General features: G+C 41.7%; 2 protein-coding genes across 2 annotated transcripts in view; both read left to right on the top strand.

Annotated features, from left to right (window-relative positions):
• The first annotated feature begins 211 nt into the window (after positions 1-211).
• On the top strand, positions 212-25,176 carry RNF128 (ring finger protein 128). Its single transcript, XM_063313754.1, has 7 exons — positions 212-644; positions 15,962-16,209; positions 19,386-19,457; positions 20,601-20,683; positions 21,510-21,606; positions 21,957-22,128; positions 23,806-25,176. The coding sequence occupies exons 1-7, from the start codon at positions 212-214 to the stop codon at positions 23,922-23,924; spliced, it is 1,224 nt and encodes a 407-aa protein (XP_063169824.1). The 3' UTR covers positions 23,925-25,176.
• An 804-nt stretch (positions 25,177-25,980) lies between these two features.
• The window catches only part of TBC1D8B (TBC1 domain family member 8B), a 36,019-nt gene continuing 35,825 nt past the window's right edge, over positions 25,981-26,174 (top strand). The window contains exon 1 of the mRNA XM_063313707.1: positions 25,981-26,162. Coding sequence (XP_063169777.1) covers positions 26,036-26,162 — 127 coding nt within the window. The 5' untranslated portion in view covers positions 25,981-26,035. The remainder of the gene's footprint in view (positions 26,163-26,174) is intronic.

The following is a 26,174-nucleotide window of genomic DNA, read 5'->3' as shown; positions in this document are numbered from 1 at the left end:
ATCTCTCCTCACCAGCCCGAGCAGAGCGCGAAGCGAGGGCCGCGCCGCCTGGCCTCCTGGAACGCCGAAACTACGACTCCCAGAACCCTCGGCTGGGGGCTCCGCCGCCGGGGGCGTGGCCTCGAGCGCGCGCCGCCTCCTCCCCCTCCTCCGCGTGCGCGGCGGCAGCGGCTGCCTGAGGCGACGGGCGCCGGTGTCGGACGGTCGGGCGATGCGGTGGCGGGCGGCGGCGGCGGCGGCGGCGCTGCTGGGCCCGCTGCTGGCGCTGGCGCTGGGCCCGCGCGCGGCGGCGGCGCAGTCGGTGTGGACGGCGTGGCTGAACGTGTCCTGGCGGCTGCCCGGCAGCAACCAGACGGCGTGGACGGCGGGCGAGAGCGGCCTCTTCGGGCAGGACTCGCCGGTGCGCCCGGCGGCCGGGCTGGTGGTGCCGCCGGACGGGCGCGAGGGGCTCAACGCCTGCAGCCCGCGCACCAACTTCTCCGCCGCGCCGCGCGACGCGCCCTGGATCGCGCTGGTGCAGCGCGGCGGCGGCTGCATGTTCACCGTCAAGATCAACGCGGCCGCCCGCTGGCGCGCCGACGCCGTGGTGGTCTTCAACTCGGACGGGGGCGCCGGGCCCGAAGTGCAGACCATGACCCACCCGGGTGAGTGCCAGCGTCCCCCCCGGCCCGAGCCCCCCGGCCCCGAGGGGGGGCCCTTCCTTGCCGGCGGTGATGGGGCTGGGGTCTCCGGGGGCCGCTGGGTCTTTTGAGGGATCCCGGTGGGGTTCGGAGGGTTGGGGCCGCCTCTTCCAGCCCCCCCCGGGGGGGGCAGACGTTTCGGACCAGGCCCCCGCTCCCCGGCGCGGGGTGGAAGGTGCCCTCCCAACACGTGGGGAAGGTGGGCTTGATGCCGTTTGGGTTCCTCCTCCTCTTTTCTTAAACGTACATTTATTAAGAGGTTTTTTATCCCGGTAAGATAAAAGATTCGAAAAAAAGGAAGAAAGAAAAGTGCAAGAAATGACAAAGAAAGGAACTGAAGCTAAAGACCATACAAGCGACTTCTGACTTTCTTTTCAGCGGATAATTATTGCAATCCTTTCGTCCTCCCTCCCTCTTAGATATTATACAAGTCCCTTCAGCCCCTCACGAATACACCCCTTTCTTAATCTTCAGCTCCGTAAACCATCATGTCATTTCTTTGTTCTTTCCGCAAAAAGGTCCATATAAGGTTTCCAGGCTTTCAGAAAAGTTTTTGTTGCTTTTTTCTCTGACCAAACAGCTCAGTTTTGCCATTTTGACAATTCTGACATTTTCACCATTCATCCCTCCCCATATTAAACCACCTTCCTCTCCTTCTCTAAGCACTACTTTCTTCCCCTTCTCCAATATCTTTTACTTTTTGAAAGAAAACAATCATCTTAAACAAAAAAACTTTTTTAAAAAATGAAAAGTACAAACTAAAAAGGCTAAATCAGTAGTCTCTGGTTTACCCATGAATTCACTACTATAATATGAACAGTGCAAGATGCAATTGTAAGGTATCCCAGAATCTCTGCCATTATGGTTTTATGTTTCCAACCCAGGTTCTTGGGGTTGGCTTTGGACTCCATTGATCCCCTGAGAATTGCATGGCTTGCAAAAGGAAGATAAATGATAGCTGGGGGAGGGAGGGGGGGCTTGGTGCCTTTCTGTTCTGGATCACTCATTTGATGACATCATAGTTCGCATTCCAGGCGTTCTCTTCTAGAGCAAGGATGGGCAGAGGGTGACGTTCTTCCTGATCAGGGGCATTTGGACTGATTGAGTCAGTGACATCTAGAAGACATCAGGTCCCGTCAAGGCAGAAGCAACTACCAATAGCCTGGAGGCTGGCCTGATGATCGACTACAGCAATTTATTTATTTTATTTTACTTTATTTTTATCCCGCCTTTATTACTGATGCTGATTATAAGTTTTCCAAATACCAGCTCCTTTCTTCAAAATACCAACATACATATTCTGAGCACTACGATTCCCTCTAAGCGCTCTTGTTTGTCCCGTGATTGTGTCCTGACTATTTGGGCAAATGTCCTGTCCATACTATTTAGACCGAAAGGTCCCAGATCATGAACAGGGGGACTGTAAAGAGCCTTCAGCGGGTCACTTGGGGTTACTGGAATGCCCCTTTTAGGCAGTTTATTGCAGAAGCTTGTATGGGTTGTAAGAACTGGGGATTGCTTCCCCTGACCCCTTTGCGCAGTTGATTAGTTAACATGACAGTCTAGTAAAGAAAGGTGTCCCTTTATGTAACAGATTATTGACCCAGTGAAACAACTACTTCGTTGTTTATTTTTCTGTTTTCCCAAATCCCAATCTTTGAAACTCAGACTATTAGGACTTGAGAATCTGGACAGTTTTTGAAGTCTTCATGAATTGAAGTAATGATACAAAGGGTTATTGTGCTGTTGAAGTTAAGCAGGTCTGGCCTTCTCTGTGAACCTCCTAGATTGGAGAACGGTCAGAAATCCGCAAGACCCCAAGTGCAGCTCATGTGCCAAGAAAATTTTCTAAACGCACTTTATTACTAAACGAGGGAGCTTTTTTATGATGGTGATTGGGAGTGGCATAACAGATTTTTTTCTGGCCACTTGTTCAAACGTAGTTTGTGGTTCTCTTTCTAAGGGTGTGATAAAATAGCTTACTGACACTGGCATTGTCTCGTTTTTTAATCATCTGTTTTAACTGCATGTGAGTACTGCTTCTTGCTACAGTGCTGTGGGTCTGAATAAAAGCAATGCACGAATAATTTCCAGGTTGAAAATTCTAGGCATATCAGGAGTAATTAAGAGTAGTTCTTGTCCTTGTGTCACAGAGCTTACCTTTGGGAGACAAAAGGGCTTGGTGTTCCTTTCCTCTGTGGCATGTCTCCGAACAAGAGTACTCTCATTGCATAGATGCCTTCATCCTTTGGGACTGAGCAAACACACAAGATTTTGTTTGTTTTGCAAGCCTCAGTTAATGCCATGGTTTGAGGACCTAATACAGTTAAGGTGAATATTAAATGCCCAGAACTTATAAACTTAAGTTGATGAATGCAGCCCAGGCACACAGTTGGAATACTCATACATTCACTTTTTGCTATTATCTTTAAAGGTAAAAACTTTCCCTGAATGGAGCTTGACTCCTCACGACTACTTGAACATGTCCATTTTATTTTCTTGACCATAGTCCGATGAGAAAGAATCTTGTCATTGCCACCTTCTGAGACAGTTTCAGTTCCCAGTCTAATATACGGCTTTGAGATTTCCTCGCAGTCTTGCATCAAGTACTAACATGTCTGGCCTGCTTTATCTTTTTTGAAAAAAGCCAAAGTTGGTTGGGTTCTCTTGAGGGATGGATTAGAAAGAAAGCTTTGAAAATCAGTGTAGATCTACCTGAATATTCCTCACCCTACCTCCATTTTCTTCCTAACATTTTTGTTGTTCCACAGTAGCAAAATTATGTATTGTATTATATTATTGCAATAATAAAATATTATTTATTATTAAAAAAATTTTTTAACCATTATTCAGTACAAAGAGTCCCAGAGCATTTTGCAGAAAGGGCAATCCATTAGAAACACATGGGAGGCTAATAATTAACATTTCCCTCCATTGTACCACAGTAAGTTCAACAACAAAGAAGTAGCTGGTGAGAAAATCAGCTTGCTTTTGGCAATGCGGCCAGGATGCCCTATGGTACAGGAAAGTTAGTTTTATGCTTTTGTAGCCTCTGCATTGCTTTTAGCCTTGACAGTATTGCTGTGACAGGGAAATGTAATTGATAGGAAGTAATTATGTCTAAAAGTCACCATAACTCTGCACAGGTGCATGCGTGTCTGAAGGAATGAGCACAGTTGGGGATATTTAGGGATAAACATGTATAAAATTGGTCAATAATTGTTTAAGTAATTTTCAGGCTTTAATTGGAAGCACCGCAAAGACTAATAATGGCAGACAAGCTTCTTTGAAAAACAGGCTTGCCTGCTACAATGTGTTGGGCGTATTGTGTGTGCATCCCAGATTAATGCAGGGCAGTGATGAGAGCGGGCAAACCTGTGGGAGTTGGTGATGTAACTTTGCATTTCTGGTCATAGATATTTCCCAGAACACTCAGCAGCCTACAAAATTCCATGGGATTCAGTTAGAAGCAAGTTGACTTGGAATGACAGAAAAACTGAAAAATGCTGGCGTAAATAGATAGGACTTGGCCACGGACTACAGGCTCAGCCTTCATCTGAAGAAATGTGGCTTCTGCATTCACCTTTAAATGCTTAACCAGTGTTATATCAATGCATGCTTCGGACCAGTTTGCTCTTCTTTGCAAGCTACAGTTTTGCCTACTTTACTGCGTTTCTTGCTGTTTATACTGAGATCCATAGCAGGCATACCTTAGATTTCTTTTCCCTGTTCTCTGCTGTATTTTGTCATTTTTTTATTACACTTACATAAAACTTTCAATGGCACATAATAAAAAATGAGTCTTAAAATAGCTTAACAGTCCTTGAGCAGTACATTGAGGAGAGTATGGAAGAGCTGATCATGAGAACTGGGAACTGCAGGGATAAAGTTTTTACACTGGCACGGCTGTAACTTCATTTCCTAAACTGAAGGGGACTTTGGAAAAGAAAATAAAACTGCCGGCATTGTAGCACTCTTATACATACCATTGGCATGTTTGCATTTTGGAATGTTGTGGGCTTACTGCATTTGAAAAAGGAGGTAGTGCAGCCGAAAAATGTGCACAGGATTGGGAGTCTTGGACGTTTTCCTTATGAGCGTAGGCTGAAACTTTGAGGATCTTCATTTCCGGGGAGGCATGACCGAGACATACAAAATTGCACTGATCTATGAAAAGATTTCCTGAAAGAAAACTGAACCCGGACTATTTAAGGTGGACGAAGGCGGTACCATGATAAAGACTCTTCTCGTCAGCTGAAACATAGTGAAAATCTGACTTCATTAGCAAAGGAAAAGATACATTTTTAACAGATCTTCTCTTGTTAATAGACTGATGTGCTGTCAGGGAACCACATAAAAGATGACGTATATTTATTGCGTTGAAAATGGAAATTCTCACCATTTAAATTTTAGCAAGGCTAGGTATAATTTTTCAGGTTTTTTCATTTTCAATGTTTTGCTGATTATTGTATCTTTAAATAGAACTTTAAAAAAGAAAGAACACATCTGTAATATCTACAAGACAATGAAAAGCTTCAGTTGAAATAAATAGTGCCTAGCTCCTTCTCCATATGTTTGGAGGAAGGGGGGAAAGGAGGCTTGATGTTGACAGAAGAGCCAAAATCTGTTGACTCCAGACTGAGATTAGGTACATTTCAGCAGGAAAGGTGGCTAGAGATGCTGGCCCAGACACCCTCAGAGACATTGGTTGCTAGGTCTCACTTCTACTGGTGAATTCTGAACTTTGTAGGTGAACTTTGCTGTGCGTGTCCTATTGAACAAAGTACATACTGAGAAAATTGGGCTCAGTTAAAATTAGTGGTACAAGTTAGTCATAACTTCATCAGTTCCATTGATTTCAGTGGGAACTAAGATTAACTAATTGAGTTTAGATTGCTTACACAGCTTAAATCGTTGAGGTGTGTTTGCATTGATATTCCTTCCTTGTGTCAAGCAGAAGAATGGTTATACAGCATTTAAAAATTTGTATTTTGAACAGTAACTGCCAAGCTGGACTGTGACTGTTGTCTGGAGCAGGAAATGTAAGAAGGACTTAAAGACTAAGTAAAGAGTCTATGCACAGGTAGACTCAACCATTTTTCTGAATGTTATTTAATTGTTGCTATCCTTGGGGGTTAAGAAGGATCCCCAAGAAGAGAAGGTAGATGCAATCCCTGTCTTTATATACAGTTTCAAGAACAGTTTCTTGTAGGACCTTGAAATAAATTAATTGTTACTGTCTCAAACTGCAGGTAAAACACCTTGTATACTGCCCCCTCTCCCCAATTTATCCTTGAGATAAAAAAAAATTAGGATAAAGGTAGTAAGAAGCTTCAAATCATAGATTTTATTCTTTGTGAACCTGTGGGCCAGTTTTACTCATGCTTGGTTGGCAGTCAGGACTCCATTGCATGTTAATCAAATGCCTAATTACTATGAAAAATTACAGTGGCCCCATAAACTTCAGGGTGGAGATCATCCTTGCTGGATTTTGCCTACAGAAGAATTCTTGATGGTTGAGTGCAGTTGCAAGGACAAAGAGCAGCTGATCAGAAACCTAGTGTATGCATAGCCTCAGGATGTTCTCATGAAGGTTGAAACTTGTTTCTCTGCTAAATGAATATACTCTGCTGTGTCAACAGAAACCTGACAGTCAAGTTCAAATAAAGTGACAACTTCACTAATAAAACTTGCAACAGTCTTGTATCTATTTCGGTGATATTGCCCAAGCAGAAAGCAGAATTTAAAATTGTGGGACATGGTTCCAGCTGTTGTAGCCAAATATGAGCAAAGCTATTATTCTAATAAATTGTGAATAACTCAGTACTGTTTTAGAAACACTAAACCCTTTAGTTTAAAAGTTTTTTTTTTTTTACCCATCTCTTAAACTTCCTTTTTCCAGGGGCAGAAAATAAAAATGGTATTTAAAGTACATTGAATGAAATTTAGTTAAATGGAATGACATATAACAATATTTATTGGTGGTTAAAGGTCCCCTGGGCAAGCACCAAGTCATGTCTGACCCTTTGGGGGGACACTGCTTTTGCGATGTTTTCTTGGCAGACTATAGAGCGGGGTGGTTTGCCAGTGCCTTCCCCAGTTGTCACCTTCTGTCATGAGTACTGATGGCGAGCAGGAGGGGGCCTCTATCCAGGGGGGAAAACGCATGCATAGTACTGAGGAATTAAGCAGCCATTCAAAGAGACACAGATCAGACCCGCCTTAACTTTCGGGGTTTATCTGTCTGAGTTTTTCCCACGCTTCTTCATTCTGTTTAACGTAGCAGTAATAAACACTAGAGACCTACTCCTCGTCTCAGCGTGATTTCTGACTGTTAGGACACCTTCCCCAGCAAGCTGGGCCCTCATTTCACCGACCTCGGAAGGATGGAAGTCTACCTGAGCCGGCCGCCCAAGAGAGAATCCAGCTCCCGCTGCGATCGAACTCGGGTCGCGGGGAGAGTTTCGGTTGCAATGCTGCCGCCTGCCACTCTGCACCACACGGGGCTTAACAGTATTTATTATGGTGTATCAATTTGAGATATTAACCGCTGATGTAGCAATTTCTCAGGAACAGGGAATAATGGTAGTGTTAGAAAATCAACACTTAACTAAGAAATGCATGGATGTATTTACAGCACAAATTATGGAGTCTACATAATTTCATGTTTCTACTGACCCTTTGTTTCTATTCTCCTTAGTTTGGGAGTAGACTCACTTGCAATAAAATAAGGGGCCCTGGTTCTTAGAAAATAGATCTAGGACTCTCTAGCAAGGAAGAAATATTGCCTGTTTGAAGCCAGATACTATATTCTTTCAAATAATATAGTCTTCCTCTTCGAATAACAACCTTGTAGCTTTTTGTGAATAATGAAATAAGGTGGTGCCTGGAAGTAGTAAAGTATTCTGTCTTGTCCAATTTAGGGCTTAAAATCTTTACAAGGTTTTTTTTTTCTTAAATTGTATATTATTAAATGCATTGTGATCATCACACCATTTTTTAAAGGGTAGAATGCCAAGATGCAAAATAAACATTTATCTTGTGAACTTACAAGTTCAGGATCTTATCAACTTGGTACTGTGAGAATATGGTACCTTCCCACAGCAGGTTTCAAAGTCCAGGACTATGGCTGTTCCTCGTTGCCCAATCTATACTGACCTTCAGACGCAGGTATTTCGTTGGGAGAAATTAAAGCAGTAGAGCAGAATCAAGTTCATATGGGGACTTTGGTTTTTTTTAAAGGCAGCTTGAATAAATATGAGCTATAACTGGGTGGTTTTCCTATTAAGCTGTCTTCTATACTTGAGAGGACTCAGAATGTATTTTACTGTAGGGTAGCTGGCCCATTTGAGGGTAGGTGGCCATATAAATGTAATAAATAGTCGTTCACAGTGATCTTGAGACTTGGTTCTAGAGATTGTGTCATATACAGTATGTCTAACGCAGCGTAAGAATGCCACAATCATAACTATAGGCCAAAAGCTGTTTTATTGGCTGTCTTTAAGTGAATAGAAATACCTTTGAATTACAGGTGGAGGCTTATTAAACACTTCTTGATACATATGTAGGAAATATATGTTAACTGAGCTTGCCGATTGGAAGGTTGGCAGTTCAAATCCGCGTGACGGGATGAGCTCCCGTAGCTAGTCCCAGCTCCTGCCAACCTAGCAGTTCGAAAACATGAAAATGTGAGTAGATTAACAGGCACCGCTTCGGCGGGCAGGTAACGGCGTTCCATTTAGTCATGCCAGCCACATGACCACGGAAGTGTCTACGGACAAACGCCGGCTCTTCGGCTGTGAAACAGAGATGAGCACCACCCCCTAGAGTCGGACACGACTGGACTTCATGTCAAGGGAAGCCTTTACCTTTATATGTTAACATAGAGAACTTGTTTTGGGGAGAAGGGTAGATAAGGATCCCCCTTTCCGTGGGGCAAAAAGGAAAGGCCCCAATAGTCATGGGCATTAAAATGCTTACCACCTTAGAGTAAAGCTTCAGGTGGTGGTTTTCTCACTTCAGATATGTAGTCATGACTAAGCAAGTGTTGACGTTTGATTTCCCTTTAACTTCCTAAAACAGTTTACTAATGTGGCTGGATGGAGAGTGTTCGGTGGTTGCGAGAAAGTTGTGTGGTTGTTAAGTGATTGATGCTGCTGATCACGTTTGGGCTTACTGATCCATCTATTGTACGGCCTCATGTTTTCCAGCAGTGTCTAGGAAAAAAAGCACTGAGTGTCGCTGGAAAGGAGACGGCAAAAGTTAGATGGGTTGGCAATGGAGAAGTAGGCAGCAGTACCCATATAAGATACACGCAGTAACTTTTTGAACTTGTAAGTCTAGCGTATGAATTAAAGGAAGTCCACTGAGTAATCCAGACATGCTCTAACAATGCAGGTTTCGCCATTGTGAGTTGTACCACGCTGTTATTTCCCACTTCCTCTTAGTCAACAGCTATAATAGATAGCTTTTTACGTCTTTGACCTAAATTGCAGATGTGTCAATGCAGTGCTGTGAAAGTCCCGTTTTATGTGAAACATATTCAGCTTATATCTAAAATGTAAATAAAGCATTTCTTAGCAGTGAGAGAATAACTTCAAAAGATTAAAGAAACACACATATAGCACATACCATATAATCATACTGAAAGGAAACAGAGGCCTGGCTGTGGAGACTCTTGCGAACCACATATGCTCCTTTACTTTTCTGATGGAAGAAAGAAGGGTATAAATATTACTAATTTAAGAATAGCTTTTAGTAAAACACCTTGGTGTGAGCGAGCTCATGATGAAACATGACAGGCGAAACATCATATCGTCTTTAAAGTCATGTTCCAAGTGCCTTTTTTTTTTTTTTTTTACTTGCACACTTCCTGGGGTGCCGTATTGTGTACTTGCTGGACTTCAGATCTCTTGCATTACAGTTGCACCCGGTGTTTCTCAGCTGTGGCAACTTTAAGATGTGTGGACTTCAGTTCCCAGAATTGGCTTGCCAGCATCGCTGTGACAACCTGTAGAGCAGTGTTTCTCAACCTTGGCAACTTTAAGGTGTGTGGACTTCAACTCCCAGAATTCCCCAGCCCTCATGGCTGACTGGGGAATTCTGGGAGTTGAAGTCCACACACCTTAAAGTTGCCAAGGTTGGGAAACACTGGTTGCACCACTGATAAGGCAGGAAGAGAGCAAAGTTGAAAAGGGATAATTCTGAATCACCATGATGGTGGCATCTCAGATGTGCCCACTGAGGGATAGAATAATGAGTCTCTGAAAGCATTTTAATGAAGATTGTTAAAGGATAGTTTCATTGTACAGATGTTATTTGGCAATTACATGTGAATTGGCTGTTTGTTAGCAGGCTTGAGATCTCTTTTAGGCTACTTCTGACAATCAGGTGAAAAAAAGTACTTAATTTGTCTCTTTTTCTGAAGCTTTTCCAGCTTCCTGCTGTAAATTTGGAAGCAAGCTGTCACTCCTTGAAGAAGTCTTCCTTTCAAATATTGGAGTGATGGCAAATAAACCCCAAGGATGTGCATTGAAACCTAGCATAAGAAAACTTGCGTCTTAATTTGACACCTGTTTGGTTTGAATTGGTCAGTCAGTTAAAACTGTTTTCCTGGTTTTCATGATGCCTATATTACTGGGATCTACTAAGTTTTTGTTGTTAAAAAAACTGAAATAAAAAGCAGTGATTAGACTGAACCTTTGTTCTTACCCCATATATGAGTCCTGTATTGGCAGCATCCTGTCATTTTAATTAGTCATGAAGAAACGTAGTGTGTATAATGGGAATAATGAACACAATCCTTTCTTTGAACCAGCCAACTGTTGAGATTCTATGGCTATACAATGCTTCAGTTTCAGTTTGGAACAGCCGGGTCATTTTTCAGGATCACATGCTGTTGTGAGGGTGCTTCTGCTGTAGTTGTGTGATTTTGGAAAACACTACAGCTCCTTTAATGAGTCGGAGACAGGTGTTGTATGTTCCAAAGCACCTTTTCTGAAGCGAATCTGAAGCATTTTGCAGCCCTATGAAGTTACCAGAAATCACACTGAATTGTGTTGTCTTGCAGAAAAAGTATGCTTTTGGGCGTATCTAGTATAATATCAAAATACTTGGGATATCAAAGATCAAGAAACTCTTGATTTTCTGTCAAGGGAACTGCACTGGGAAATATTGGTGCGTTGGATATATCTGAATGACATTTAGTCCAGTGATATCCCCCCCCCATAAAAAAATCTCTGCGTCAGAAAGCTTTTAGTTGTCCTAACTGAAATTTGATTGTGTTGAATCTTTCAAGTTACCACCCTGTACTAAGATGATTTCAGTGCCATTTAAATGCTAACATGCTAAGTTTTATTTAGGACTAGCTTTATTGTAATGCTTGTAAATATTTTAAGTCACAACAACTGAGCAGTAGCTATTTTATTACATTTTAAGGGGAGAAGCAAAGACACAGAAAATTGATTGCCTACTTTTTAGCCTGGAGAAGCGTGCATTCAAATTGTAAATATTTTCCTTACAAAACCAAAGAAGCAAAACCCATTGGTTTCTTTTTTAGCTAGCTGAAGCTAGCAAAATATGCCTGACAGGTATATGCCTGAAAGGTAATACATTCAAACAAGGAAATTGTTTGAAAGCATTGTGAACAATTTGACTGCCTGCCATACTAAGAGTAACTCATGTAAGAGTTAACAGATTGGAATATTAATCAGCATTAAGATTCTTGGCTCCTGCATTTTACAACCTTCTCGAAGTCAAAAGCAAGGGCTTCATTATCAGAGAAGGTGCAGAGCCATGGTGGCAAATAAGACCTATAAGTTCATGTTCGTATTAGTTGTCTTCATGTTGTGAACATGTTTTAGAATAGTAAGAATCATTGCCCATTTAAATAGATTAGAGCTTCATATTTGTATTGTTAATGAGTAGTTAAGGGATGACGAATGATATTAGGAAAGCTACTAGCTGAACTACCATCTGTAGAGACCCTGATTTTTCATCTGATCTGGAACATAAAGGAAGAACCCAGAATTAGCTGAATTGTTCCTGCATATTTGTGAGGAAACACTTTCAGATAGTGCAAATTAATTTGCCTCTGCCTTATTTAGATAAGATGACCAGAAAATGTTCTAAGCCTGATACCAGTGGTGGTACTCTGTTCCACAGCACACACTGGCACACTTCTGATTAAATGTTCCAGAAAGCTATTACGTTAATCTAGGGGTAGCTAATTTGCACAGTGGTTAGAGGGTATACGATTGTGTTATAGAAAAGCCTTACCGATCGAACAGTTCATTCCCTTCTCCTACTATTTGGATTATTCTACTAATGTATAAGTGAGGTCAAATTCCTTAGAGGTGTAAAGTTGAAACTAGCAATTACTTTGCTGGTGTGTGATCCTCTGTTAACCAAAAAGATTGCCTTGGAAAATCTGAATCTCACTGGAATATGGAAGTACAGTCATTAATTTAAAGTGTTGAAGAATATTTTTATACTATAGGTCAATAGTCAAAACCACAGATACTTGAAGTTGTAAGTGCCAATTAGAAATTCTAATTCTGGCAGATATGTAAAACTTCTTGTACGCTCCACCTCAACAAACTGCTAACAAAACAGAGTGCAAGTTGCATCTTGTGCTGAAATGCGGCACTGGCTGATAGGGAAGACTTGCACTGCACGCCCTGTTATTCCTCTGAAAATCTCTTTGTCGGCCAGCAGGTACAAAGGACCCATTTACTTTTCCTTAGGAAGGAAGTGAGAAACCCAAACTTCGGTTGGTAGTGTTTTTCATGTTCAGTTCATTTATATCTTACGCCTTCTATCTGTAGAGTTCATAGGAAGGCAAGCAAATAACAACAACAATAAAAACAGCAAGACCAGAATAATTGCTAAACTTCGAAGTGCCAATGTAGGCAGCATTCCAGTGATGAAAGCGCTAAAAGTTTTGGAAAGTATAACATCTAAAGCTGCCAACCTTCTCCTCCATATTATCCCAAGTATGAAGATTCCCATGTGAAAAGTCTTTCTTTCCGGCAGTTGCCCTCTGAACTTTGGAAGGAGCAGGCAGCAAATGAGAACCGCAGGTGAAAATAGATAAAGATGGTGTCCTGGCTAAGCAAAGACCATGCCGAGACAAGGAGAATATCCCTAGTGTTTTATTCAACTGCTATAGCAGACAGAAAATCCTACCAAACTGAAGCAGCGTGGGAAAACCCAGACAGATAAACCGCAAAACTCAAGGCGGGTCTGTTCTGGGTTTCTTTGAAGGACAGCTCAAAGTCTCTAAACTACGCATGCGTTTTCCCCCCTGGATAGGGGCCTCCTCCTGCTCACCATCCATGCTCATGACAGATGGCACAGTCAATTGCTAGACCTTGTGGTGGCTCAAAGTCAACTTTTGACGATGAACCAAAAACACGAACTACCAGCCAAGGAAGGTGGTCCAGTTTGCTGGTGCCTCTTTCTGCAGTTGCTACTCTGAAATCTCTGAATTATTTCTAGAGTCACTCTCGAATGAAGGCTAGAAAAAAGAAAGGGCAGCTGTCAGCCCTTCAGGGTAGGCCAGATCAGGAAATTGCTTGATTGTGCTGTACCTTCCCTCCCTCTCATATCTCAGTGAATCAGGGAAGAGGCTGGGAAAGTTTCTTCTGAATACTATCTTGTTTCCCAAGACTTAAGGAAAGTTCCAGCCCTCTTTCCTTACATGGTTCTTGCCTGTTTCCCCCAAGGTCATTCCCTTGATTCTCTACAGCAGCTGATAATCGTGCGAACTCCCTTCCCTGCACCATACTACCTATCTCTACTCAATGTCCTACTGACGTGGGCCAAGCTCAGCCCAAGATTATCGGAGAAAGTTGACCAGCTATACCATCCCATCGTTAGAGACCTGACGGAAGTCTCTGTTATCAGAACATGGCTTCCTGGGAGGGGTCGCTCTTATAGCTGGGATGTGAGATGATGTCGGTCTACCCTGCGTTGTATTTTTAGTTTTATATATCTCCCCACGAAGAGAGAGAGGGCATGCGCTTAATACCAAAAACTCGACTTTGTGCTGAGCCGTGATTTTTTTGTTCCTCAGAATCAGAGATTCGCAACCATTTTAGGTGTTGGGAAATACCATGTAGTTTATCCTAACTCACAGGCGCTTGGAAGTATTACTTTATTTACATGTGGGTTGGCTGCGTTGCTTGGGAATTGTGTTGGGCATGGGGATTCAGGGATGGCTATGTATTATTGCTAGGATCTTTCAGGTGGAGGCAGCTGTAGTATTTGTATAGGATTAACTATGCTAAATTTAAATCTTGCACTTCTACCAAATGACACTCAAGTCATAAAAGAACAAAACACAGTGTGATAATAAAAGGCAAAGCTATAAACGTCAATATAAAAAATTTTAAAACATCAATAAACCCACTCACGCAAACCAATCGAATTTACATTAGAATTCAGTGTTTAATACATATTTTTCAATAAATAAAAGTGTGTATTTATTAAAGTAATAAATACTGAAAGCTAGTAAAAATGTATTTACCAGTAGAAAATTAATTCTGGCCCTAAGCAGATCTTCCTGGGAACAGCTGGGAACAGGGCCACAACTGGGGGGAGCAAATGGGGCATGTGCCCCGGGCGCCACATGGGGGGGGGCACCAAAATGGGCGCAGAATCCATGTTTGCCCTGGGTGACACAGACCCCAGTTGCGGGCCTGGCTGGGAACCTCCCAAAATCTGCTTGATGTTCCCAGTTAAAAGTGTGTGTGTGTGTGTGTGTGTGTGTGTGTGTTGAACACCTAATACAGAATTCTATAATTTCAAACTTCTTTATTGGGGAGACAAGTTAATCTGAATGCTGCGTTGCAAGACTGAGTAGGACGTTGATTGCCACGTGCTAGGTTGCAACTAAGACTCACTGCTGTCTTGAATGGGGTTAGGAGGGCAGCGAATCCTTGAGCATCAGTTTGAAAGGAGTGAGCGATGGTAAAAGAATACTGTTTGGGCAGAGTCCAGATTATGGTATCAATAACAACCAGATGTGTTTTGCTAGTTGCCGATCTCCATTTGTTGCTCAAGTAATTGGCAAAATCAATTCAAATACGAGGGATAATGTTTCCACCAATTATCTCTTCAGCATGCTCAAATAATAGAATGAGTACAATATTGGTCTAAATTGAGAATGTGAAGCTGCCTTACACTGAGGGAGATCAGGGATCTGTCTAACTTAGTGTTGGTTGCTGTGATTGGTAACAGCTGTCTTAAGGTAGAAGTACAGGTAGTCCTCGTTTAGCGGTCACAGTTGGAACTGGCAACTCAGTCGTTAAGTGAAGCAATCACTAAGTGAAACCGCGACTGGGCTTATGATCGTACTTCAGTTTTCCTTTGCTTCACAGACCTGCAAAGGTTGTAAATGTGAGGACTGGTTGTAAAGTTACTTTTTCATCACCATTGTAACCGCAGTCACTAAACAAGTCAGACGCTAAACGAGGACAACCTGGATACAATATGAAGTCCCAGGACTGCATGCAACCCTTGAATTGGGCCCCTAGGAATGTACAGATGTTGTTAACAAATAGTGAGACTTGATGTGACGTGGGGAAATTATTATATATATGACCAATGAGTAATCATATTAAATGTGTTTAATTTTCATTAACATGAAATCAAGTATCCTTGATTTATATCTACTGTTTTTTGGAGTGCCACTCTAGCCCAGAAAAGTTTGTGCAACCCATTCTAAGGTCTCCCATGTGGATAAGTGCCATTGGTTTAAATATTGTTTGAAATGACAATGTTCATTTCATTAGATTCATTTCAATCTTCTAACTTAGGGAGCTTTGTAGATGAATAAATGTTGGGTCGTGTCAGTCACAGCACTGTGAGAGGTATTCCCCCCCCCCCCATTCTGGGTGTTTTACTTGGTCAGCAATAATGTCGGTCAGAGGAGATGGGCGGTAACAAATTTGATAAATAAATATAATAAAATGTCCAGATTCGAGTGCTATGCCAGGGGAATGAGACCACATCTAGAAGGTGTGCTTCCACCCTTACCTTAATGGTGGCCATTAGATGAAAATCCAAAGCTTCACTTTTGGACCATCGCATGGGCTCTTCCTGCAAGCAAACATCATAATGGCTGTTAATTGGGTCTGTTGAATGGGTAAAGTCACATATGTGCGACGGACAGCCATATAAACCCATTACATACATAAAAGCATGGCATACTGGATCCTCAAAAGTTAACAGTCATCTTTGCCGTGACAATCTAATGCTCTAATCTTTCTCTCACACAGGTACAGGCAACACTGTGGCCATCATGATTAGCTATTCGAAAGGCAGAGAAATCCTTCAGAAGATTGAAAAGGGCTACCAAGTGACAATGGCTATTGAAATAGGGAAAAAGCACGGATCGTGGATGAATAATTATTCCATTTTCTTCGTTTCGGTGTCCTTCTTCATTGTCACAGCCGCCACAGTTGGGTACTTCATATTTTATTCTGCTAGAAGGCTTAGACTTGCAAGGGCCCAGAACAGGAGACAGGTGAGTTTTTCCCCTTCACTCCGTACCGCCTATTGGCAAACTGGCTTAGTCTTTCCAGCAACTTGCTCTCTTCTCTTATAAGCCACTCCTTCTTCTCTAGGATTTGAGCAGTTATGCTTTATAAATACCTGGCAAAATAATCAACACAGAGTTTTCTTAAATAAACAGTAAATTTGCCATTCTTGGTCCTGCTATGGCTCAAAATCCTACAGCTTTCTCCCCAGGCCGAAAATATAAAGAAGATTGTATGTGCTGAATGCTGCTGTTTGTCACAATTATCACATAATCTCTGTAGAAAAAAAATAATGGCCATCATATGTCTTTAATGTGGGAATCACCTTTTAATGAACAGGTATTAACTCTAATAAAGAGAGCCGGTTTGGTGCAGTGGTTAAGGCACCAGGCTAGAAACCAAGAGACTGTGAGTTCTAGTCCTGCCTTAGGCACGAAGCCAACTGGGTGACCCTAGGCCAGTCACTTTCTCTCAGCCCTAGGAAGCAGGCAATGGCAAACCACTTCCAAAAACATTGCCAAGAAAAATTGACACAGACACACACGAACATACTGCTGTTTCTTGGATTTTGAAAGCCCAGTCAGGTAACTATTAATTACACACATCTCTGTAGAATTATATATCACGCTTGTGAAGCTCTGTAAGATGCAATGCATACAGTATACAGAATAAATTCTGGTTTCCAGTCAGTGTTTCTAAAAAAAAAAAAAAAACTTTAAATATTTTATCAAAGTTCCCTGTGTGAAATCCTGGGTTTTACAAGTGTGAAATTCAGTCATCAAGAACCCTATGTTTGCCTATTAGCTTGGAAAAGTGAGAAATCATTATTTTAGGCTACCATTGTGAATTTTATGTGCACAGCTGAACTATTTCAGTTTCAAATCAGCTTATACCTTCTCTGTCGTACATTAATTTCTAGACACCTTAACTTTTACTGTAAGATAAAAACATACCGATGGTCCCAATTTGACTTAGGCAGCTCCTGGCCAACCTTAGCTGATTTAGAAGTTAAACAGATTCTGACTTGATTAGTATTTAGATAGGAGAGTATTAAGACATCTGGGTACTTCAGATTGAGGATGTCATGAGTAAGGATGGCGAGCAGGGGGCTCCTTTCCAGACTGTTAAGCGCATGCGTAGCACTGAGGAATTGGTGAGCCATTCCAAGAGGCACAGATTGGGACCGCCTTAACCTGCGGGGTTTCTATGGCTGGGTTTTTCCCACGCTTGTTCAGTTTGTTAGGATTACTGTTATGTATTAGCAATAAAACATTAGAGAACAGTTCCCTGTCTCAGAGTGTTTCCTGGGAGTCAGGACATCAATCCTAACAAACTCCTACTCCCATCGAAAGAGGGAGGAACAAGGAATTACGGAGATTTTTAGAAATGTCTGCAGAAAACCAAGAAATGCGGCTCGCCATCCTTACTCATGACAGAGAAGTTGAAAAAGCATTTTGGAAAAAAACAAAGGCAAATCCCTTTAGTATCGTTGTCAAGAAACCTATATGGATATGTTCATGAAGTCAGAAGAAGTCAAACTTTACCTCTTCGCTGAAGTCAAATGCTAGAGGTAGAGGCCACTGTAAATCTGTGTAGCTCAGTTCCTTTAGCCAACTTAATACTATTCTAACAGACTGAAAGGAAAATATTTCTGCTTGGATTTTTTAAAGTTATATTCTTTGTATTTCCCCTTATACTACTTAAGTGACAAATTCATCCATGCAAAATAGAAACCTCAAATGTATTAGCATATACCTGGACACACAACTTAATAATATAATACACTTCCTGATTTGGGGGGAATTTGTGGAATTTGTACTGTGGCTGAATGTTTTTTTTAATGGATCCATCTTATTCTTGTGGAAAATAGTCTTGTCGTAGCCAGCCCCTTTTTTTCTCTTAATGTCAATAATATTTATTCAGTCAATGACCAGCAAAGCAGTAATGCACTAACTCAAAAGATACCGTTTTCTAGATAATGTAGGTGTCTAGTGAACCGCTGTTTTTCAAGGTCAATAAATAAATTCTTGGAAGACTTTTATGGATTTTTTTTTAGGCAGGGATAGCTCAAGCAATATCTTTTACAAGTTACTGTGGGCAAGAGAATGGGAACTAGGCCAGTACTTAACCACTTACAAAACACTTGCAGCAAAACTGGAGTGTTCTATAGTTTTTCTGTGTGTGTCTTACCTTAGCACCTTGGAGAGACAGTCATCCCTCCTTTGTTACAGGCATCTCACCGCTTCAGATTCTTCCCGCGTGTAATTATAACCTTTCCTTTGCTTTTTCTATCCAAACTAAAATTTTGGGATGCTTAATGAGTTGCATTGGTGGCAAAATGAATGTGTGCCACCTCTTCTGCATTTATAGCCTCGTGAAAGGATGTGAATCTTTCAAGTTCATTAAATATCTTTGACAGTCTAATCGAACGGATGCCCCTGGATGACTGCTAAATGAAAGGCTTCTGATATAACTACAGTTGGCTGTTTAAACAGTCAAAGATAGAGGTGATTTTTAAACCGTATCTATATTAGTTGGCATTCAACAGTCTGACTGAAAACAAAGAATATAAGTTGGTGGGGTTTGCTACCATCTCTGTTAGGCCTGAAAGAAAAATTAACTACTTACAGCCAGATTAGATGAAATGTATATACATTCTCCTATTGAAAAATTGGTTGAGGCCAGTTCAGAGCAACGTGTGATTTGGCTGAAACATAGCAGAAATTTGCAGAATAGCATCTGAAGCAAATTTCTCCCATCTTTGCATCCGTCTTCTGTGCAATTAGTGTAACGCACATATAAGGGTCTTTGGAGAATGTGCAGCAAATGCATGTGAGTGATTCGCTGGAGAACTTTATTTTAACCTTAACGAATCAGTCATCCAAGAACAATTCGGATGGCATTTGAGGATTTCCGCTGGAATGTTTCCAGTTGTACTAAAAACAGTCTGGATAAACTTTGTAATATTTCTGTAAATGCCAAATAAACACCACAACACACCTGTGTCTCTTGACTAATAATTATGCCTGGGTAATACTCCTCTGCAGGTTTCCTCCGTCTGTCTAAAGAAACACCCTATCCATTGTTAATTGTGTAGCAGTCGGTGTCTAAACATTTTATGGGAGAACCAGTTCTGCACTGACCGAGTGCTTGTCTGTTACAGAGACGGCTGAAAGCAGATGCCAGAAAAGCCATTGGGCGGCTTCAGTTACGTACATTAAAGCAGGGAGACCAGGTATGACCAACAAGAACAAGGAGATGGATCCATCCTATTTACAATGAGGTTGCACTGTCCTGGAAGAGCACCTGCCCCGCCTGTTCTTGGCATGAAGCTCTTTCTTTCCCCTTGCAATTCTTTAGTGAATTCCTTTCTCCATTTCTGGGTGACATGTCAGCTGTGCCCCTCTTTGGAGAGCTAAAACTGGCCCACTGCTGTTACCAGTGCTTCATTCTTTCACTGCAAGCGGATTTTTTTTCCAGCAAGCTTGCGGTGCTTAACACAGTGGTTTGGATAATATTTTAGGCTGAAGCTTTATGGTTTATATTAGCTATTCTAACAGCTATTCCTGGTTATTTATCTACATTTGTTCTCTGAATGCTTCTGCGGACATGAGAATGGCGTATGTCCCTCCTCTGGGGGGAGATGGGCGGTGGCAAAATTTGACGAATGAATGAATGAATGAAGTATGTTGCCTATGAGAACCTTCCTTGACCTTCAGTTACTTTCTTAATCCCAGTAATAGTTCTTGTTACTGTTCCAGAAAATAAGTATATCCCTAGTTTGTTTGTTTTTTAAATTTCCTATAATGTAAGATTGCGTGTTTTGTTGGGCCAGTTTGAATCTTGCACCTTCATTCCTTGCAGCAAGATGTTTCAGTACAGTGACTGTGAACTTCACACGTCAGTGTAAGAAGCGAGAACTTAATTCAGAGTGTTGAGTTTGAAAATGGTTTGGTTGAAGGTTGTTCAGAAGATGTGACTTGTTCAAAGAACTACATTCAGTTAATTTTTTGGAGGGGGGGAGATTATATTTTGGCTTCAGATTTATCTATATTATTTTAAAACGGAGGGAAATTCAATAAGAATACCAAAGTGACAGCTTAGGATTGTTACTGTAGAAGGTGTTCAGATGTTCAGTTGTTGCCTCTACATTTTTATAGATCCTGTTACTCGTGCTATCACCTTGTCTCCAGATTATTTTCAAGAATCCATCCTTGTTAGCTTTGTGTTGTAAAACAGTATTTTCAGATGCTGCAAAGCTGGTGGTCCATTCATTCATGGGGCAGTCAGCTGAATACCAATCCTTCTAGTTGTTACATGCTTCCTCAGTTAGTTGAATGCAAGTTCTCTAACAAGAACAGATGTTTTCTTGTTTTAGGAAACTGGCCCTGATGCAGATAACTGTGCTGTGTGCATTGAAGTCTACAAACCAAACGATGTTGTGCGAATTTTAACCTGCAAGTAGGTTGATTTTTTTTTCCCTTCCCAACCATTAGATTCTCATACTAAATTAGCCTCTCCTCCCCGGTGTTCCCGGGATGCTGTTTCCTTTGGCTGTGCTTCGTTTCTCACGGCATTTAGTCGGTGGCTGAAAAGACACTTGTCAATCTTGGTTCAAGTTCAGGTGTAATTGAACCATCTAGAATTTAATAATTATGCTTAGCTTTGGATTACGATTTAAGCTGATTGATTTATTAAAATCTCTGTATCATTATATTCCGAGTAGCTCCAGACTTAAAGTCAAGACCGTAACATTTTAATATTTTATTAGGTTCCTCAAATAACACAAAGAATTGAATAACAATAGTCATACAAGTGAGTTACGTACCAAGACTCCCTACTTAACTGTTGGGTGATGATAAAGTTCTGTGCACCTTTAAACAGTAGCTGGATTTGGAAGACAGGAAGACAAAACCAAGCAACATTCACCAGGACTTTAGTGTACTGTGTGAAGTCATTCTGAGTTGGTGTATGGCTGCTTGATCTGTGACCAAACCTATTAGTGATTTATTCAACAGACCATGACTAAGCCAAACATAATGTGTTAACCAAGTCAATTACGTTAAAAAAAACTTTTTAGCAAAAAAAAAAGTTGCTCTAGTCCAGTGTTTCTCAACGTTGGCAAGTTTAAGCTGTGTGGACTTCAACTCCCAGAATTCCCTAGCCAGCCATGCTGGCTAGGGAATTCTGGGAGTTGAAGTCCACACAGCTTAAAGTTGCCAACGTTGAGAAACACTGCTCTTAATCTGTTCAGTCATACTATAAATTCTTTATTTTTCCTTTCCAGTCATCTGTTTCACAAGAGCTGCATTGATCCCTGGCTGTTGGAGCATAGGACCTGTCCCATGTGTAAATGTGACATACTCAAGGCTTTGGGAATTGAGGTAAATCTCTGAGCTACGGTCAAGTTACCAATTGTCCGCTTTCTGCTATTTCTAGATTTCCTCTAGAAAACAACTGCCATCTCATAATCAGCTTGAAAAGGCACTTCGCCCAGTTTACGAGGAGGAAACGTATAACCGTTTCTGTGTATGCCCTCCTTATACGTTCCCAAGCTGCCTTTCTGTGCAGAATAAACTTGCCCGCTTAAGATGTTGCATTCATTTGCCATCTTTGAAAGGCACTTAAATCCCGTCGAAGGTAAATATAGATGGCAAGAAGATAGCGTGGGGCTTCGTAGAAATCGCTTTATTTTGTTAATAAGTTTCTTCACTTGAAATTCTGCTTGATGCAGGTGGATGTAGAAGACAGAGTTGAACCTTTTCAAGCAGCTGCTGTGTCTAGTGAAGCCTCTAATATCCCTTCAGTTAATGAAGAAGATAATCACAGTGAGACCGCATCATCTGGGTACGCCTCCGTACAGGGAGCTGATGAACCAGCTCCGGAGGAGCGTGTTACTTCAGAGAGTAAGTATCCCGTGGGTCTTGCAAATTAGCAGACCTCCATTCTTTCTCTGGACTGAGCATGGTCTTGGTTTTGTGGGGCATGAATTAGAAGTTGTAAAGATGTGGTGGTGTGGGCTGCCACCTGCTGGGGATTCAGTGGCAGACAATAATGCTTAGGGAGTGTACATGAATTCAGGAGCTCCGTCCCTTTTTGCAGGAAGGTAGTGCCTGCTTAATGGATTGTGCTGATGTCGGTGGCTTGCTTTCCTGTGGCTGAGCTATGACAAATTCAGGAAGAAATGCTGTAGCGATAGAAAATGCCCACAAGAAACACAGCATATAAGGAGCCTCAGTCCTTATTAAGCACTCTGATTTGAGGAATTCAGGTGGAGGCGAGAGAAAGAACAGTCAGGATTCTTTCACTTCAATTCCTGCACTGAGTAGGATGGATTTCACGGCCTTTAAGCTTTATATTTCTAGAAATAGTGTGAACGCATCAGGAATATGGACACATCAGGAATATGGAAATGTTTCAAAGAGAAAATGGGTGCTGTTTTTATGTACAATCTTAAAATAATGCTTATTAATAGCAACTTTATAAATCTAGCCATCAAATAAATGCATGCTATTGGCTGCCAAAAATCAGTGATGATTATCGTTACTGTTGGAAATACAGCAGTAGAAAATGAGTTTGTTTGTTTGTTTGTTTATTATCCTGCCTTTATTATTCCTAATAATTTTGAAAGAGAGCTAGGTTCTTTGTTTTGACATTGACCTTGACATTGACAGATAGGTAGATAGAAGCCTGTTAACCTTTTAAGGGTCTAGACCGGTTCAGCATTTTCAGATGTATCAAGACATCTCCAAGAATTCCCATCCTGCACAGCCATTGAGCTATTGTGTTCCTGATGCATCCTGCCAACATGGAGAAGTCTATTCTAGTTACTGATTTTATTTTATGCGCTCTTTAAAAAGAGCAGTCTTTAAGAAGAATAATTCTGTATAATGGCAGTTGAACAAAATAATAGAAGTTGTATGGAAAACCTTCTTTGCATGATCAATTCTAGGATGTGGTTGCTATGAACAAGATTTTCTGCTATATACATTCAGAATTTAGGAAAATCCTCAATAAATTTAGGAACTATAGAAAGTTAGAGTTATTGACATAGTAAGCAAAAACACTCCACCAGATAATCTTTTTCTTTTTCTACTTTATTATTAACTTGCAATTTTTGAACTCACGGAACTGTTCAAACTGATTTATGAACTTTTGCGTTAAGCCTATTAGCTCCTATCATTTCTTTTAAAATTCCAATTAATTTCCCAGTAATCCTTAAAACCTCTTGGTGGGCCTAAAGCCCACTGGTGAAGCTGTGCTGTGCTATGACCGCAGCCACAGGCTTCAAGTTCATATGTGAATGTCTTCTCTTCACCTAGCATTCTGCTAGTAGATTAAGTTTTGAACTGAAAATGCTTGTAGACTACAGGAAATTTGACAGGCTGCAAGAAGATAGCCGAAACAGGATATATCAAAAGAGAGGCCAATAATATATTTAGTATACCTTTCTCTTTCTTCATCGTACCAAATGATGAACATTTTCTGAAGGGTGGAACTGAACCAAAGTGGGATATCTACTTTGCAATTACGACTTTCTCCGACCTTGGTTTTTAGACTGTTTCCTCCTCCTTTTTCAAAAGGTGACCATCTCCGTCTTGTGAACACTTCCCAGATTCCACCACACGTAGATGCGCTTCCCCATCTTGACAATCCAGGCTTCGAAGGGGATGAAGTTCAAGGGCATGAAGCGAAGTCCTAGATGATGTTGATGCAAGACTGCAGTTCGCTTGAGACACCAGCATCAAAGAATGACAAAACTGATAAGACTGATGTAGCAGCAATGTTGCCTTGATATTGAGATAAAATACACAATTTAAGATTGCAATTATACGGAGTGACCTGCCCATTCACTTATTTCTTTACTGAATTAGTTTTAATACTTTTCAGTACAGACCTTTCTTCTGGTGCGACCAAGGAAGAGAGCAGCATCAGCATCCCACCAAATCATCTGAGCATAATCACTTTTTCCTGCAGTAGAGCTTTGGCTGTTTGTCCCACAAAAGCATAAACCCATAAAAAAAAAATCTACTGGACATTAAATTAACTTTAAATTAATAGTTACCTTTTTTTTTTTTTTTAAGCTTTTGGTTTATGAAACCACTGGGTGTATGTTCCTTTTCAGCACTGGTTTGAGTTAGTTTTGCATTTATGTAACTTGTTGAGGGCCTTCTATTCTTGATCTTCGAGAATAGCCTCTTGCTGCATTAAACTGCCAAGCAATTCCACTGTCAGTCCCGACTGTAAAAGGATTTTTTTACATTGAGGATTATCTACACCCACTTCACTGATTAGAGCAAATTAACACCACGAAACCAAATGGACATTTCAAAAATGTTCACGGGAACAGAATACAAGAGTAAGTAACTATTCTGTACTGAAAAAAGAGCTGCATAAAATTTGCCTTGTGTTTTCTTTTCAGTTTTAACATGCTGCCGCAGGGTCCAGTTAACAGTCCAGGTTTTAGTTAGTGCTGCTCTTAACTTTGTCGTAGGCTGAATATGCCTCATTTAAAGGGATTTTTTGTTGCTGCTACTCCAAAGAAACAGCTAAGTAAAGTTACCCAAAGAATACTGTAAATACTCAGAGTAGGCAATGCATGGACATGGCTAAACTGGAAATCAATGAATGGGTGAACTTCTGAAATTATTTTTCTAATGTGTGAGATGGTAATAAGGGGAACACAGGGTGCCTTCCCATGGAGCCCAAAACCTCATCCACCAAAGTGAATTACTTTAATAATGCACTTTATTTTGCATCTGTATTTCCGTTTCTGATTGCAGGTCTGGCATAAATGGACTGGAGAACAGTGATGATATGTTTTTAACTTCTCATGTGATTCTGATAGGAAAAATCAGTCCACCTTTCTCCCTTTTTGCAATAAAGTTGTAAATATTTGATTTCTATTGAATTCCTTTGAATACAAAATGTAAATAAAGCCATTCTACTGCCTATTTTGGATATTCTCTCTTTTTTTTTTTCAATAATAAAAGCAATTGTATTTAAACTGGCCTCTGTTGGCAGTCTAGGTCTTATCAAATAACATTGCAGAAGCCCAAAAAGTTAGATTGCTTGGTAGCATCAACCTTAATTTAAACGTTATTTCCATCCTAAAAAAATAAAGCTCGCTTAAGAATATGAGACGTATGAAACTATCCACTGAGATCTTCAGAAGTGAAGAGAGGCCAACTAGGAACTGGAAAAGGATATGGATGGTAGTTTCACTACTTAAAAAACCACCAGGCTTCGGGGAAGAGCTTTTGTCTAAAGAGCTGTGGATTCGGGAGCACAAGGCGCTTCTGCTTTAAGGTAGAATTGTACTGGTAAGGTCGGTCAAAAAGGTTTAATATCTTAAATTAATCATGGAAACTGCTTCACCATTAGTATCGCAGGACTGGGTAAAAGAAGAGTGAAAAGTGCTGCTGGCTGGGGAATTCTGGAAGTTGAAGTCCACCCCACCCCCCCTTCAAGGGGCCTAGGTGGAAAAGCAAGGAGTTAACACAACTAGCCCAAGACGTTTGCCAGTCTGGTCGTGGGTGGCCCAAGAGAAGCTGCTGCTCCCCAGCTGGGACTCGCCCCGCCCGCTTGTCTGCCTTCTCCTGGCCCCGCCCACCAGCTGGCCACGGGGAGGAGCCAGCCCTGCCGCGCAAGGCTCGCCGGGGCTTGTAGTGCGCCCCGCGGGCGCCGAAGGGTTGAGCGGAAGCGGCTCCGGCACTACATTTCCCGGCGCGCCGCGGGCGCTCGGCCCCGCCCCCGCCAGCTGTGCCCGGGCTGGGGGCCGGAGGACGTGGGCGCCGCCGCCGCCCGCCCAGCATGTGGCTGACGCCCGAGGAGGTGCTGCTGAAGAGCGCGCTCCGGCTGTGGGTGCAGGAGCGATGCAACCGCTACTTCGTGCTGCAGCGGCGGCGGGGCTACGCCGAGGACGGCGGGGGGCTGACCGGTAAGCTGCCCG

Source organism: Candoia aspera, chromosome 12 (genome assembly GCF_035149785.1).
Source record: "Candoia aspera isolate rCanAsp1 chromosome 12, rCanAsp1.hap2, whole genome shotgun sequence".
Classification (NCBI taxonomy): Eukaryota; Metazoa; Chordata; class Lepidosauria; order Squamata; family Boidae; genus Candoia; species Candoia aspera.
Note: the sequence above shows the minus strand (reverse complement) of the source record. Positions and strands in the feature narration are given on the sequence as shown.